The sequence below is a fragment of the Tupaia chinensis genome, unplaced genomic scaffold (genome assembly GCF_000334495.1).
Source record: "Tupaia chinensis unplaced genomic scaffold, TupChi_1.0 Scaffold000494_1, whole genome shotgun sequence".
NCBI lineage: Eukaryota > Metazoa > Chordata > Mammalia > Scandentia > Tupaiidae > Tupaia > Tupaia belangeri.
Genome location: NW_006160006.1, coordinates 2,298,778 through 2,315,872, shown reverse-complemented (window position 1 = coordinate 2,315,872; position 17,095 = coordinate 2,298,778). Strand labels below are relative to the sequence as shown.

General features: G+C 55.7%; 1 protein-coding gene across 1 annotated transcript in view; it reads right to left on the bottom strand.

Moving 5' to 3' along the window:
• BMP1 (bone morphogenetic protein 1) overlaps positions 1–17,095 on the bottom strand; it is a 47,122-nt gene that overhangs the window by 19,874 nt on the left and 10,153 nt on the right. The window contains exons 3-9 of the mRNA XM_014590876.1: positions 16,299–16,488; positions 13,509–13,673; positions 13,188–13,308; positions 12,983–13,146; positions 12,401–12,506; positions 10,463–10,587; positions 9,860–9,975 (exon numbers count right to left, since the gene is read on the bottom strand). Coding sequence (XP_014446362.1) covers positions 9,860–9,975; positions 10,463–10,587; positions 12,401–12,506; positions 12,983–13,146; positions 13,188–13,308; positions 13,509–13,673; positions 16,299–16,488 — 987 coding nt within the window. The remainder of the gene's footprint in view (positions 1–9,859; positions 9,976–10,462; positions 10,588–12,400; positions 12,507–12,982; positions 13,147–13,187; positions 13,309–13,508; positions 13,674–16,298; positions 16,489–17,095) is intronic.

Here is a 17,095-nt window from a genome sequence, read left to right as displayed (position 1 = left end):
TCCCAAGGTCAGAGTGGTCAGAGGCGGCAGGATGAAGGTACCCTGGGAGGCACTGGTGTTCCCTGCCTGTAGCCAGGGCCCGTGCTGAGGTTGGCTCAGGATCTGTGGCCACATCAGTCACCTTCACCAGGCAGACCTCCAGGCTTCCTGTCATCAGGTCCCTCCCTCCTCCTCTGCGTCTACTCCTCAGCCACATGCCAGAATGTCACACCCTAGACCCTGCGCCATCGGAGCACCCTCAGTCTCAAGACCCCGGCTCTTCCGCGTCTCCGTCTTTTCTGGCCTCTCCCTCCCCCCAGCCCCATCACCGTCCCCTTCAGCCCACCCAGTCCACGCTGTCCTGGCCTCGCCTGGCTACATGGTCGACTCTTTATCCTTCCTTTCTTTTAAAAAAAACTCAAGTGACTGGGATCAGCAGATAACGGTTATGTCACTGGACTCCCACACAGATGACCGTGGTTTGAGTTCTGGATTCGTGGCGTGCACTGGGTGTGCATGCGTGTGTGCGTGCCCAAAATCCCTAGAGAAGAACGGAGGAGGGACTGTTGCGTGGCCATTCTCTCTGAGGGGTGATTTCTCGCTTCCTGCCTGTCTCTCTCTGCCTCTCTGTCTCTCTGTCTCTTTCTGCCTCTTTGCCGATCACACACGTCCTATAGCAAAAATCTCTCACAAAATTAAAAAAAGGAAAAATAACAAATAAAAAAATTCAAGTGACTTAAAACATACTTGTTCACAGGGAAGGGCTTGAGGCATGGCCAACCCTCTAGGGGTGACTGTTCCTTTTCTCCTCTTACTCTATCTTTCTCCAGGGAGCACCGACACCCTACAACAAACTACAAATAAATAAATAAAATCCTGGTTAGAGGGAGCGTGTATTAATTGTGGTACTCTGAGATAAAACTGAGTGTGAGCATGTTCTTCACGAGACTTCTATATATTACTCCTGCTATTAATCATCAAAGTTATGTTATTATTGTAAGTCTTAGCTTTTTGAAAAACTGAAATGAAATGTCTTAGCTTCTTATTTAGAGGGGTGTTTTTGTCTTAGGGCGTGTGCGCTCATGGAGAGGAGAGACAGAGGGAAAGTGAGAAATCACCCCCCGGAGGGATGGCCAGTGCTGCCGCCTCCATTCTCCCTGGGGATCTTGGGCACGCATGCACATGTCAAATCTTTTTTTTTTTTGGAGAGTTTTTTCGCTCTAGGGCGTGTGTGCTCGCCAGACAGACAGAGAGAGACATAGAGACAGAAAGCAAGAAATCACCCCCCAGAGGGGATGGTCACGCCGCCATCCTTTCTCCTCTCGGGATCTTGGCCAGGCACGCACACACATGGCGTGAGTTTTAAGCCACCGGGTCCGGGACATGAACCGCAGTCGACTACGTGGGAGTCCAGCGACATAGCCATTACGCTAACTGCTGGTTCCCCGTCTAGCGTGATTTTCAAGCCACTGGATTCAGGACTTAAACCGTGGTCGGCCATGTGGGAGTCTAGCAGCGTAAACACTACACCATCTGCTGGCACCTAAGTGTCTCAGCTTTCTAAAAAAATGTTTCTAAATGTCTTCTAATAGAGAGAGACAGAGAGAGAGGAAGAGAGAAAGAGGCCCCCCAACAGGGTTTTCAGTGTGATCCACCCCCACACCCCCCCGGCCTCAGCTGGTGCAGATCACAGTGCAGGTGTGCACGCAACACGTACAGGGAGGCCTCAGGACGTGACCCCGGGACCTCCCGTGTGAGTCCTGCATCAGCACAGAGCACTGTGTCCCTGCTGCAGCTGCTGTGCTGGGCAGACTGTGCCTCACTACCAGCCTCTGGTCTTTTTAGAAGACTCCCTCTGCTCAAAGGCCTTTACTGACCCAACTCCGAGCAATAGCTGAAGGCCAGCCCTCACCACGGCCCAAGGCCACTTGTCAATCTGTCCGTCTCCCAGCACTCTCCGCTTGCACTGACCCTGCTGCTCACAGATGTGACCCCTGACCCTAATGCGTCTGTTCCTGCCTCAAGGCCTTGCACTGGCCATGCAGCAGCTCGTCCCCACCCGCCCGGTGGGCTCCCTCACTGCTGCCCACTTCTGCCCCACCTGCCTGCCCTGAACGAGGGCCTCCCTCACCTCGCATCTTCCCTCCGACTGCTGAGGCCTCGGTAACACAGGACCGCCTGGCGGACTGCACGCTCACTCTGTGCGCTCGGTCTGTCTCCCCTACCCACCGAAACGCAGACCAAGGCAGACGTTTGTGAGGTCACCGTGAAGTCCTTGGCACGTGACATGTGCAAGGTGCTTCACCAACACATCCTGAATAACAAACAGCAATTATGCTTCAGGGAGTCTGTTATACTTGCCCACGTGTATAAAAATGTAAGTGAAGGGACCAGCAGATGGCGTAATGGCTATGTCACTGGACTCCCATGTAGTCGATCGTAGTTCGAGTCCTGGGCCTAGTGGCTTAAACTCACACTGGGGGTGTGTGTGTGCGTGCCCAAGATCCCGAGAGGAGAATGGAGAAGAGTGCGGCGCGGCCATCCTCCCTGGGGGCTGATTGCTCACTTTCTGTCTCTGTCTCTCTATCTTCCTGGTGAGTGCATGGGTCCTGTAGCAAAAAAAGGAAAAAAAGGAGGGGGGCGGATCTAAACGTGCTATCATGGAACAGCCATGGCTTACTGTTAAGTGCAGGCAAGTTGCATAAGGCCACGTATGTGCGTGTGTGACTCCCGTATTATATGCACACACACGTGTGTGTGGGTAACTACAAAGGTCTGGAAGGGCGTGGCAGTGTGATCCACCCCCACACACCTCCGACGAGTGGAGTCACCTCCGACGAGTGGGATTTGAGGAGGGTCAGAAGACAATGTCCACTTTTTAACTTCCTGAGCTTTTTTTCCTATTTATTTAAAAATGTATAGTTATGGGGACCAGCAGGGAAGTGGGTGGTTAAAGCGCTGGACACTCTCACAATGCCAACCACAGTTTGAGTCCTGGACCTGGTGGCTTGCTTTCTCTCTCTCTCTCTCTCTCTCTCTCTCTGGCTAAATTAAAAATAAATGAATTAATCAATAAAAATAAACAACTCTTTTTTAAAAAAGAAAAAAATGATTGTTATTACTATTTTTTAACTTGACCAGAGAGAAAGAGAGCAGGAACGTGAGAAAGCAAGCTGCCGGGCCCAGGATTGGAACTGTGGTCAGCCACGTGGGAGTCCAGCGCCTTCACCACACCACTGCCAGCACTTTTACACTGCTCAAAAATTCTGCAACATGCACGTTATTTTTATATTTAACAAACAACAAAAACATCTTCAGTCACCGGGTGGAGGACAGGATGCAGAGGGTGCTCTGGCTCCTACTTTACCGGTCACCTCAACTCCATGGGGCAATTCCGCCCCACAACCACACAAGGACAAGCCCCATCCTTCCTCTTTCCTCAGTGGCCACCTGGCTCTGTCCAGGACGGGAGAATTCAGACCCGCTGGAGAAAAAAACACACCCGGGGCAGAACCCCAAAGGGCCCACCCAAGATGTCTTCAGGGCTGAGGAGGGAGAGGCCTCCTCGCCCAAGAGGAAGAGACCTGCGGGTGGTGTCCGGCGCCGTCACAGAGGCCCGGCAATGGCTATATTGAGACCAGGGGTGTCTAATTAAGAGCCTACTGACTTCAGTCATGTGGACACAGCTGTGCCCTGGTGGCAGGGGCACGGCCCTTTGCCAAAGAAAACCTGCCAGCTCCACCACTTCCGGCCGATGGCTCAGGCCTGTGGCTCAGCGTCTCTGACAGGGAGGTGATCCTAATGGCTCCACTGGGAAGCTGGGGACTGAAGGGACACGGGGCACCCCACACGTGCAAAGTGCTCCTTATGTCTGCTGGACACGCTCCAACAAGGGCGAGTGGACAGAACACCTCACTCCCGACCAGCAGGAGCCTCCCTGTGAGGACATCGGCCTTGGTGATGCGCTGTCTTGCTGCGCTGTCTCAGGCATGTCACCGAGGTCTGGATCCTTGTCTGGGAGATGGTGACAGCGACAGTTCCCGCCTCCAGGGCACAGGGCACTAAATTACGACGTGTGACGTTTGGTGATTTCACTATCAGACTTGAGTTTACTTAACTTTTTTTTTTTTGGTCAGAGGGCGCATGCATACACCACAGAGAGGGAGGAGGCAGAGGCAGAGGGAGGAAGACCCCCCAATGGGGCGTGGTCACACCACAGTCCCTTCTCCACTTCTCTACCCTATTGGAATTTCGGACATTCAAGCACACATTCCTAACACTTTTTCAAGCTCCCAGGGCCAGGATTCGAACTGCACAGCCAGCCACATGGGATCCAGTTTCCTTAACTACTCGGCCACAGGGCCAGAATGCTTCAGATATGTTTCATTTATTACTTTCATTTATTTTACACATTCAACCATCGCACATCACTACAGCTGGTAAGATATTTTGATATTTGAAGTGATTCAGGCCGGAACCCTGGAAGCGGACTGAGGCAAGGTGGATGAGGAATGCCAAGAGGACCGCAGCGAGCACGACTGAGTCCTCGACCTGTGCTAGGCACTGCTCTAAGCACTTCATGTGCACTGATCCGTCTAATGCTCACATCAGCCCCACGAGGGATGCACTGTCACCAGGCCCATGTTATAGATGAGGAAACGAAGGCCCAGACAGCTCAGCCCGCTTCCCCAAGACCACGCAGCTGGGAACCAGCACAGCTGGAGTCAAACCCAGACACGGGCTCTTAAACTCGCATGCTTCACCACGGGTCCACAGGCCCCTCTGGCTGGGCCTGCCGGCCAGGGCTGCTTGGCTGTTGTGCCGAGAGCAGGCACCTACTTTCCTGGTAGCTCAGCACCTGAGGGACTCCAGGGAGTCCAGCCCAGGCTTTGCAGAGGAGGGAGGGATCACTCCTGACTGGCTGGGATGGGAGGTGGAGATCTGGGAACGCAGGCCCGAGAAGGCAGAACCTGGGGTGGGCCTTGAAGGGCAGGCAGCACTTGAAAGGCAGGATGTTGGAATGAGGGTGGATGCGCCAGCTCCGAAAGCATTGGAAGCGCTTATCTTTTTGGCTGCTCTGACGTTTGATCTGTTGACCACAATCTCAGCGCACACGCCTCCTGGGGAGGGCTCTGCTTCCTTGCTCGAGAACCACCGTTAAGCCCTTGTGGGGCCACTGCTGATTAAGAGAGGAAAGATTTGGAGGATCTTAAGAGGAGGCTTTTGAAGTGGCTCTTCCTCCTGTTTGCCATCCGCCCACCATGCGTAATTGTCTCAGCCTGACCTACCATTCACATTTGTCACGAAGCTCATCCCTCGGAAGCAAGTGAAAAACAACCACCTCTCTGCGGCCAGAACAGGTGTCAAAGTCCACCCATGGAAGCGGGAGGCTTTCCTGAAGCTTTGTGTTGAAAGGCCATAGACTTTGGAGCCACACAGCTGGAAGTGAGTGTGGGTGCCCATGACGACCTGCACAGACCTGGGCAGGCCTACGACATGCTCCCAGCCTCAGTCTACACAGGGGGCCGGAGTACTCAGGCTATAAGATCCTGGCGGGAGTAACAAGCTCAGCACGCCAGGAGCCCCACACTGGCACGTAACCACGAAACAGCCAGAGCGGCCGGACTGCGTGACCTCGGCCTCCCTGGCTTCCCCCGCCCGCAGGCATCTGCATCTCCAGGGCCCCATCTTGGTCACCTGCAACTCTGCCATTCTACCAGGGCTGCGGCTGTTTTCCCGTGAAGCATGTCTACAATCACACACTGACTGATCAGGATTTTTCTTTCTAGGTTCATGTATTTCTTCTGAGTGAGACTCCATGAGTCTTCAAGCCACAATCTCCCCCTGCTTTAGCCAGCCCTGATCACAGCACACGCGTGCCCAACAGGCTCAGGGACGTCTCCCAACACGAACCCGGAACCTTCCTAGGGGGCTGGCCTCACAGGGTGCTGTCTTACCACTGCACCACCGACCAGCCCCTCCATCTGGAATGTTTATTCCTACATCACTTCTCTCCTTGGAACCACAGCCAGGCCTCTGAAAAAGGACATTGTCTTCTGAGAATTGCGGAGGTCATGGAGGCGGCAACCCCAAAGCACCGAGGGTCCTGGGCAGGGCCAGCCCAGACCAGCCAGGGACAACAGAGAAGGAGCTGGTGCTAGCCACGGTGCCGTGCCCCTGCCGACTGGCGGAAGCTCCGGAACAGGAGAGGGACCACACCCGGGGGCTGTCTGTGATGCACAGCCCCGCACCTGGCCAGGGCCCGCCGTGCAGGCCTGCTGATGAGCAAAAAGCAACAGCAAGAGGCTCCTGGGCTTAGAGGGCCCGGAGCACGCATCGCGGCCTTCACAGGGTAACCCGGGCGAGCTGCTGAAGGTGCTCAAGTCTGCGTGCATGCGGATGGGGATAATGTCAAAACCCGGCTTGGCATTTTGTGCTAATTAAAAGACAAAATGCAAGTAAAGAATTTAACATAGGCCTGTTTAGTCATATGCTCAATAGCTGTTAGTAATTATTACTATTATCGTAGTCTGTGGGTGAGATTTTCAAAGGCTGGAGGACTAGGAACCTTTGGGAGAGGGATGAAGAGCGCCAGGGTGCAGTTTGAGCAAACGAGCAGACAGGACTGCGATTTTAAAAAATGTGTTAGGCAGGGTCTCGCTAGGCCACGATCCTGCCCTCCCACATAGCTGGGACCACAGGCACGTGCCCCCACGGCAGGTGCTTTCAGACGGGGCTCCCTTGGCCCACACTCCCCTACCTCAGTGTACTGAGCAACAGGGACCGCAGACTATGCCACATGCCTGGCTTTCAGGTGGGCCAGAAATCAAGCCCGGGACGCCCGTGTGGCCTCAGCTTGCCTCGGCTGACTCGTGGCAGGATCAACCAGCTGCACTACCATGGCTGGACCAGAACTGCAGTGTTTCTTCCAACTGCCAGAGGACACGTGTGTGCCAGAGAGGCAGAGGGAGAGAGCAAGGAGGTATTCTCCTGCTGTAGCCCCCTTCCTCCATTTCTCAATCCCATCAAGGTCTGAGGCACTCATGCACACATAGCCCCCATGTTTCTCAAACTGCCGGGGCTGGGATTTGAACTGTGGTTGGCCGTGTGGGATCCAGCTCCCAATGCACTGCACTTAACCACTGCACTGTGGGGCTGGCTAAGGCTGCATCTGGAACAGAACGTGCAAAGGAAGGATGAGTTTGCTTTGGAAGGAAAGTGGTGTGATGTCCACTGAGAGAGGATAGAATTACTCAATGCTCCATAAAAACCTGTCGACAGTGACGATGACCTTCAGGTTACAGAACAGACGAGAACGTGATCTGGAAGGAACACGGAGGCTCGGGAATACAGGGGGAACGGGTGTCTGCCTCGAGGCTCGCCGATGACCTCAGAGGACAGGCGAGACTTGGAGATGTGAGCAGCATGTGTCATCTCGAGAACTCAGACCAAGGCTTTCCCAACCTCCAGGGTGTGTGGTGTTGGGAGTGGGGTTAGCGGTGCATTGTGGGAATTGGAAACCACTAAGCCGATGTCAGTCCCATTAAACAGATGGTCTGAGACCAGTTAGAAGACGGACCCTTGGTTACACAGCAAACAAATTCCTTTTTCTGTTTAAAAGGGGTTGTATCAGCGGGTGGGACAGCGGCTTGGTAAGGCGATCGTCACATGGACTCAGTGTTTACTAACCACTTCCTGTGCCAGGGATGGGAAGAGGACAAAGCGTGGTCTCAGAAGGAGCTCACGTCCCGGTCAGCAGATGGTGACCCGGGGCTGGTGGCAGTGATGTGAAGTGGTGTCACAGCTGGCGGAGTAACTGCCCGATGCCTGCAGGTTAAAGGCTCGAAGGCAGCTGGGAGGGAGTGCTCAGGTATGCTTTAGTTCCTGTCCTGTTCAGCATTTTAACCAAAGATCGGGATAAAGACTGGAAGACACACGTCTCGAACAAACGCACGGCTGAAGTAAGAGGGATGGCTACCCACTGGATGGCGAGGCTCGGATTCAAGGTGATTGAGAGACGCTGGGATGAACTATGTGAACAAAGACGAAGTCAGATCCAGCTCACAGCTGCTCAAGGCCATGTTCCAATCGAGGGAAATAAAGTCTTGCCGCTCACTCTTAGAAGCAACAACAATTCGAGGGGCATGCAAGGGCCAGGTTCCCTGTGAAAAGCCTGGGAGTGGGTCTAAGGAGGCGTGAGAGTGGCTTTCCTGTGTTCAGGGAGTGGAGTTTTCCTGACTTGTTCCTGAGGAAAGTCCTGGGTCAGGGGAGGGAGACTGCAGGAGAGCAGTCTCTCTTCTATGTCAAGGAAAGACTTTGTAAGGTGAAGAGCTGTCTAGAGAACAGAACGAAATGTTCAGAAAGTAGTGAGCCCCCCGTCACCTCAGGCATCAAACAAGGCTCAGCAGCCGTAGGAGACTGGACGCTACTGGTTCAATTCTGTATCAATCCTGTTTGCCTGCTGGGTAACAGGCACAGGAGGCTTCCTGGAGGAGGCTATACCAAGCAGAGGAGAGACCAAGCAGAGGAGACAGCTCAGTCCCACTTGCACGGTTTGCCTGAAGCCAGGCCCAGAGTGGGAGCAAGTGTGTGTGCCAGGAGCTCACCCCCAGGTGAGGGGAGGTGGAGGCAGAGGGAGGAGGGGAGGAGAGCCGTGGGAGGGGCTGGGAAATTAGGTCCCTGTAGCAAAGTGGGGCATCCCAGTGTTGTAAGATGACAGGTGGGAAGGGGATGCCCACTGGGCAGCAGCCTCACGCAGCAGGTCCTGGCACTGTTCCTAAACGGTCCCAGCACCAGCCCCTGGCTGGGCCCTGATGAGACGGCGAGAGCCCAGGGCCAGGCTGAGCTGCCCACGAAGGCCACCCAGGTCATCGGACAAGGCTGGGATCAAACCCAGCCTGGGAAGGCTCCAAATGCCACCCCATTCTTCATTAGCTGTGTGACCTTGGGCAAGTTACTGAACCTGCCTGTGCCTCAGCTGCCTCAGTTATAAAAGGAAGACAGAGTAAGGGCCAGCAGGTGGCGTGTTTAAGGTGGTGGAATCCCACACGGCCAACTGCGGGTTTGAGTCCCAGACTTAATGGCTTACTTTCTCACTTTCCTTCTCTCTGTCTCTCTGGGAAGGGGATGCCCACTGGGCAGCAGCCTCACGCAGCAGGTCCTGGCACTGTTCCTAAACGGTCCCAGCACCAGCCCCTGGCTGGGCCCTGATGAGACGGCGAGAGCCCAGGGCCAGGCTGAGCTGCCCACGAAGGCCACCCAGGTCATCGGACAAGGCTGGGATCAAACCCAGCCTGGGAAGGCTCCAAATGCCACCCCATTCTTCATTAGCTGTGTGACCTTGGGCAAGTTACTGAACCTGCCTGTGCCTCAGCTGCCTCAGTTATAAAAGGAAGACAGAGTAAGGGCCAGCAGGTGGCGTGTTTAAGGTGGTGGAATCCCACACGGCCAACTGCGGGTTTGAGTCCCAGACTTAATGGCTTACTTTCTCACTTTCCTTCTCTCTGTCTCTCTCTGGTCAAATTAAAGTAATAATAATAAATACAAATAATTCTTTAATTTTAAAAATGGAAGACAGAGTAGCCACCAGGAGTAAAAACAGCGACAGGTAAAGCGCTCAGAGGAGCATTCAGGAAGAACTAGGTTTGCAAACAGACCTACGTCGCCCGTGCTGTGGTGAGCGCTCCCCACGGTCAGCCCGACATGCCGGGAAGGCCGCGAGCCATCGCCGGCCCTCCTCCCTGCAGTGCTCCAGTGCCTCGGGAGGCACAGAGTGGCCGTACCCAGGTAGGTCAGGGGCACCCACTTCGATCTTACTACAGGAGAAGAAAGGCCCCCTACGCTCGGCCCAGTCCACCAGCGGCTGGAGACCCCCAGTTACCTTCTCCCCAGGGGTGACGGAGATGCGCCAGACACAGTGCATGTGGGCAGAGTAGCCGTTGGGGTACTCGGGGGAAGAGAAGTTGCCCGTGCTGTCTTGCAGGGTCTCTCCGCAGGCTGTCCAGGAAGGAAATGACCAGCACGCTGGTTACAGACGCCCAGTGGTCCCACATCCCAGCCCACCTGCTCCTAACCCTAGTGTCTGCTGTGGGGGAGAAGGACGGCCCAGGCAAGCAGGGAATGTGGGCTGGCCCTGGCCCTTTAAGGTCCACCCTGCCTCTTCACATCCGAGCACACACCAACCTACCTCCCTGGCCTAGCGCTGCCAGGGTAACCATGCCCTGTTGTCAAGGCAACGTGGGATCCAGAGCTAAGGTCAAGCCCCTTTGGTGGGCCTGGCCGCACCCTGCAGCCCTCTGCTCTGGTTTCTTCCTCTCTCCCAGACCCCAGGTGGGATCTCAGCTTCACACACCGCCCGACCCTGCCCTTCAGCCCTACCTTGACCTCTGCGTCTCCCCCTCAACTCTCCAGGATGCTTTAACCCTCTTGGACCCTAGTCTGTCCCACTCCCCTGGCCCTGGCGCCCCACCCCGCCCCGCCTGACCTGGGCACTTGTAGAGCTTGCGTGCTTGGGCAATGTCGCCCTTGCTGAGCCGGGTCCTCTGGCCAATGGGAGGCTTCACCCCATTCACCTCGTACTTGGGGACGATGGTATCCAGGAAGATGCCCCTGCAGAGGGAAAGTGAGGAAGAGGAGCGAGAACGGTGGGCCGTGGGAAAGGAGCCAGGGGGTGCCTGTCTACACCCCCGGGTCATGACCTCCCAGCGCAGACATTCCTCGGCAAGGTCAGGGACGGGCGGAGACATCTCGCCCTGTCATTATGCTGCCCACTGACCAGCAGTCACCCTGCCCCGTGGCAGCCGCACCACCAGAACCAGGGAGCCCCAGGAGCACTATGGGCAATCAAGGCACCCTCCACGCTGGTGCCCCCATGCAGCCCAGCCTCAACTCCCAACCCTGGGAGAGCTCGGGCCCCTGCCAACTCCTCCCTGCTCCTGCCACCCCTAGCGCTGCTTCAGCCAGGGCTGGACTTCCCCAGGGCTTCCCAGAGCCAGCTCTTCACCCTGCTGGCACGGGCCGCGTCTGACAGCCCTGGAACAAGGCCAAAGGGCAGGGTCCACTGTGGCCAGACCAGAGCCCGAGACAGCCGCCAGCTCCCAATGTGTCCGTGGCCCGTCCCCCCAGGGCCTCCCTGCCAAGTCCTGGGTGGTTCCATCGGGGAGGAGCTGCAGAAAGGGGAGCAGCAGCCCTCCACCTCCCCAGGGCCCTTGACTCACCCCTGCTGGGTGGAACACGACAGGGGGTGGGTGGGATGTGGTGGGAAACGTAAGGAGGGGTTTGAGGTTTGGGGGTGGGTGGGATGACCTCACTCCCCTTCCCCGGCCTCTCTTCCCTTAGGTCTGGTGGCAGGAAGAGGGGTCTGGAAGGAGCACTCAGAAGGGGGATGGGCCACTGTGTGGACAACAGAGTGGACGGGACCAGGCAGCCATGGGAAAGGCGTCCAGGAAGGAGCAGGGGGAGGAGCAGGGCCATTTCCCACACTGCGGAGAGGGGAAAGGAGAGGGGCGGGGGCTGCAGGGCGGCCCTACCTTTGGGGGTTCTGGCCGTGACTTCTGGGAATCTGAGCCCACATGAAGGAGGGCGGGCCTGTGAGCTGGTGACAGAGCTAGTCCAGGGCAGCAGTCACGCTCCAGTGTTTGCAAATGAGCCAGTTTCAAAGAGGCAGGGCCATTAGAAAGGGTGTTCTCCTTTGAGGACCAGTTAAAAAAAGGAGGTCCCAGCAGGTGGCAGGGTGGTTGGGGCGCTGGATAGTCCCATATGGCTGACCATGGTTCAAATCCTGGACCTGGTGGCTTGCTTTCTCACTTTCCCTCTCTCTGTCTCTCTCTGGTCAAATTAAAATAAATGAATGAATAAATAAAATTACATAAGTAATCATTAAAAAATAAAAAAAGGAGATCCCAAAGCCAGCAGGTGGCGTGGTGATTAAAGGCGCTAGACTCCCACGTGGCTGACTGTGGTTCATTATTGCACTTTATTTATTTTTTATTTATTTACCTCAAATTGACCAGAGGAGGACAGAGATAGAGAAGAGGGGAGTGAGAAAGCAAGCCCCCCGTCCTGGACCTGAAACACGGTCAGCCATGTGGGAGTCCAGCGCCCTTAATCATCATGCTACCTGCCGGCCTCAAGATAAATAAAATAATTTTTTATAAAGAGAAAAAAAACGGAGACCCCTGGGCTGACAAGTGAGAGAACAGCTCAGGGCCCTTTGGACTGACTGGGCCAATCGGAATCACCAGGCTGGGTGTGGCTTGTACCAGGAGCCCTTGGCCTGCACAGCATGAAGGATCGAGGCCCTGTCACAGCCCACCATGGGGACAGGAGGCACTGAGACCACTTGGGCTCCCTCACTGCCCTGGCAGGGCGGGCCGGTGCAGGGGTGGGGAGTGGCTGGCAGAGGGCAGCTGCGAGCTCTCACCTGGAAAACGTGTTCCGGGCGTAGTGCATGATGCTGTCAAAGTCGTAGGTCTCCCCCAGCGACTCCACCTCCTGGACCTCCATCTTCAGGAAGTTATACTCCTGTCCTGCGAGGGCCAGCACAGGGTGTGGGGGGCTGCGTGAGAGAAGTGAGGGTGGGGGGGCGCCAGGGAGCTGCCTAGAGAAGCTTGGGGGAGGGGCTGAGCAAGGGTTTGCTGGAGGGAGAGTGGGCAGGAGGGACCTCCTTCTAGAACCACAGCAGAGAAGGCAGTGAGTGGTGGATGGAGCTGGGAAGGGGAGAGAGCCCATGGAGGGCAGAACAGGCAGAGGGGCGAGAGCTGGTTAAAGATCCAGAGCAAGGCCTGGGGCGGCAGGCAGGGTGGGCCCAGAGCCCCCAGTCCCACCGAGCAGCGGGACCAGCCGGAGCAAGGAGCTTCACAGCTGAGGGCATGCCCCGGGGCGCGGGAGTGGATGACGCTGGGACTAGGTTAACCCAGGCGATGGCTCCAGGCAGTGGAGCACGCCCCACTGGGCCGCAGAGACGCAGGCTGGGGCGGGAGCCGCCCACCGCGCAGGCGCGTACCTGGCTGGATGTTCTCGCGCACGATGGACACGTGGCGGTCCCGGTCGGGCCTCGTGTGCTCATGCCAGAAGCCAATGACATGGCCCAGCTCGTGGACCACGATGCCGAACTTGTCACAGTTCTTGCCGATGGAGATGGCCTCCGGCCAGGGCCCAGCAGAAACAGTGAGGACGGGCCAAGGGGACAGTGCCCACGGGTCCCTGCTCACCCGCAGGGTCGGTAGGTGAACACGATGTAGCTGTCCTCGTCGGTGCGCTCCAGGAAAGTGACACAGGTGTGCTTCTCCCAGTGCCTCATGGCCTGCCGGAAGACGGCCCTCTGGCTGCCTGCGGATGGAAGGACACCAGGCTGCCACCGTGCCCAGGTGGCCCACCCTCACTTCGGCCAGGTCGCAGCCATTCCGAGAGCAGACTGCTAGCAGGGAACTTGCAGACGGAGGGCAGACGGTGGGACCTGTACCTCGGTGCCCAGCGGGGTTGCCCAGGGTCAGGATGCAGGCTGCGCGCTGTGGCAACAGCTCACTCACCAGTGAAGTTTCCCCCAATGACGAAGGGGATGACCCCGTCTGGCCAGACGCGCTCAGGTCTGGATGTCGCTGCCCTCCGGCTCCGAGACCGGCCTCGCCATCTCCCGCAGGTTTGCCTCCGAGGCTGCCCGCGGGTGCCCTGGCAACCAGGGGTGGAGGAGTTTCCTGCAATGGAAAGAGGAAGGCATTGGTAGCAAACCAATGGAGTGTATGGAGAAGAGGGAAACCGCCCAAGGGGACTTAGAAAGGTTCTGGAAAAATGGGACTGAAGTACAGTTTATCTGGAGGAAAAGTAAAACATTGAAATCCTTACAGTTTTTCAGAACACGCAATTTCTGTGAACGTTTTGTGCCTTGCTGTACATGGAATTGTGTGAATTTGCCTAATCACTAAAATGTATTTGCAACCCCAAAAGCAATACTCAGGGTTTTTATGGTTGCTCCTGGCATGCGCAGTGGTGACAAATCCCAGTCACCCAGCGAACACATGCCCAGCTGAGGTCGAACAAGGCGACACCCTGCATTCTTATGTCAGCTCTCAGATTGCAAACAAATGTCCTTTTTGCATGCTGGTTAGTGCCAAGGTTTTAGCATTTTTGTGCTTTTTATGGGTGAGTTCATAGCTTAAAATGCCCCTCCCCCATGTGGTGTGGCATGGAGAGTTCCTGGGTAGCGGAGCCACAGTGCTGTTGGCTACAGGTTGGATGTTACTGAGTCAACTCTACCAGGGGCCTTCAAAAAGCTCATGAACAAAACAAAACAAAACAAAAGTATGTGTTTACTTTGTACAAAAAATATTTGAAATCCATTGTGTTTTCAAAATATCCACTTTCCATGAACTTTTTGAAGTCCCCTTTGTATATCAGATAATGTCTTCAGACAGAAACACACACAAGACAGGGACCAGCAGATAGCGTAATGGTTGCGTCCTGGACTGCCATATGGCCGACTGCTGTTCGAGACCCAAACCGGGCAGCTTGAAACACGCCAAGCACATGTGCATGTGTGCTCAAAATCCTCAAGGGAGAATGGAGGAGATGGGACTGCAGCATGGCCATACCCACTGGGGAGTGATTTCTCGCTTCCTATCTCTCTGGCGAGTATGCACACCCTATAGCAAAAATGTCTCTAAAACACACACACACATACACAACTAAGACAAGGTTATGTATTAATCGCCAATGACCAGGGGCAGGTGGCATGGTGGTTGAGGTGCTGGACTCCACATGGCTGACTATGGTTCAAGTCCTAGACCTGGCAACTTGCTTTCTCACTCTTGCCCCACCCACAGTGAAATTAAAATAAATGAGTGAATAAATAAAAAATTAAATAACAATTAAAAAAAAAGATATTGTGACCAGAGGCTCTAGGGAAGCTGTTACCTGTTACCCTGGGAGCAGTGGTCGAATAGTCACGACGTTCTCGTTCACGTAACAACATGGCGTAATGACAAAGTTCTCTAATAACTACAAATGTATTCGATAACTCAGTTCCTAACTACCATAAGTAGCAAGAACTGACTGTAAAAATAATCATAATAATTGGCTGACATGTAGGAGAAATGGTATGAATCATGTCCTAGGAACCACAAGAACCAGGGGGCGTCTGAGCCTAGGAGCGCACTCCTTCCATCCCACAAACCTGGGTGTTCAGGGAGGGGAGTGCACAACTCTGCCTTCTCTAAGGTGCTCGGACCTGCGCTCCTTCGGCACAGAAGCTCTATGGGATGCAGGCACGTGTCATTCTCTGTGTTTGAGAGATGAAGAAGCCAGGGCCAAAGGTTTGCCCATGATCATGGGGGGGTGGGGGGGAGTCCCTCCAGGAGCTTTCCTGTGTCACGCCCCCCAGCTCCCATTGGGGTCACGGAAGTCTCGCCTATTAGTCAGCTGCCAGGTCACCCTCCAATACCAGCTGCCCACGGAGGAGTCTGACCTCACTTCACAGACTGGTCCACCCTCAGGCTGGACAGGACAACCGCCTGGCTCCCCGTGGGTGCTCAGTGTCGCAAGCAGCCACACTGGCAGTGACCTGTACAGAGCAGAGAGAGGCCGGAAGAGCTGACCCCGCCTCAGCCCTCCTTCCTCCCATCCCCTTGGGATGCCACGTGGTGTGAGGTGCCTGGACCACACCCGACCTCGAAGAGCTTTGCGTCCTGCTGGGGAGATAGGCGTGGAAACAGATCATGCCAGTACGTGCTGATAAGTGAGATGCGAAGTCCCTGCTTTCACAGAGCAGAGTGGGGGGGCATGGAAAATGGAGGTACACAGGCATGTCTGGGGGGTGGTTCGAGCAGATTCACAAGAGAAGCTCTTGACGTGGGCCATGGAGGAGGTAGAAGCTTGCCAAGTGGGAGCAGGGGAACGGCAGGAGGGACGACAGTACTGGGTAGTGTCTCAGATTTGCAGGGAGAAGGCTTGGGTTCGCCCCAGCGCCACCATGGACCAGCTGTGCGGTCCTGGGTAAGTCACATTGCCTCTGCGAGTCTTTGTTCTGTGCCTGTATGTCAGGAGTGTCCCGACACCGACCCGGATGGTGGCTGGGGACAGTCAAACCGGACAATGCTTTGAGAGTGCTTTGTGGTAAGCAGAAAGAACACTAGGTCTCAGCTTACGGGGATGTCTGTACTTCTCCTTCCCCTGGGGAAAGGACAGGACACCCCAAGGGAAGGCAGGCCAGTGTGCCGGGCTCAGGCTCTTGGACTCTGTCCTGGGAGGGCCTGGCGGGAACAGGGAGGTCCCTTGTTTCCCCAGGTCTGGAGCTCATTTCTGGGACACAGCGGGCCGGTCTGTACCTGGCGTGCCTGTGGCTCTGATGGAGGACCTTCGGGCTGTGCGCTGTCTGAGGTCCGCAGCCTGCTGCACCCGGAAGGCCCTCAGGTCCTCCTCGTCCAGGGCAATGTCCCCGAGGAAGGCAGCTGGAGGGAAAGAAGAGGCAGGGGCTGAGTCGGTCCTCCACCCAGGGCTGGGGGCAGTGTGCTGTACCTACAGCACCGATGGCAGGCCCAGCACGGTTCATATCTGAGTGCTTCTGAGAAGAACCAGGAGGACAGTGAGAGCAGCTTCAATAACAGACTCACGCTCAATGTTTAGCTAAAATCCAGCAAAGCCGACCCCCACATCCCACCAGGCCACAAGCTCCATGAAGACACAGCCGTGCCACATTTGCCATCACTCTCCAGCATTCCTTCTCCAGACGCCGGACTACTGCAGCAACCAGCAAGACGGAAGGGCCTGCTCCAGGGCGCTTACCCCAAGGTACAGGGTGAACAATGGCTGACCTCGAGAATCGAGAGCAGTGGGTACTGTGAAGAAAACACGATGGGGCGGGGCCCCGGGCCTGGGAGTTAAAGGAACGAGATCCACATGGCAGTCCAGAACGAGATCCAAATCCCAGCCCAGTCACTTGAAAAACATGCTAGACGTGTGTGTGTGTGTGTGTGTGTGTGTGTGTGTGTGCGCGTGTGTGCCCCAAATCCCAGCATGACGGAGAAATGGAGGAAAAGGGACTGCGGCATGACCATGCCCCCCGGGGGTGTGTTCACCGTCTCCTTTGCTCTGTCTCTGGTGAGCGCACAAGACCACTGACACA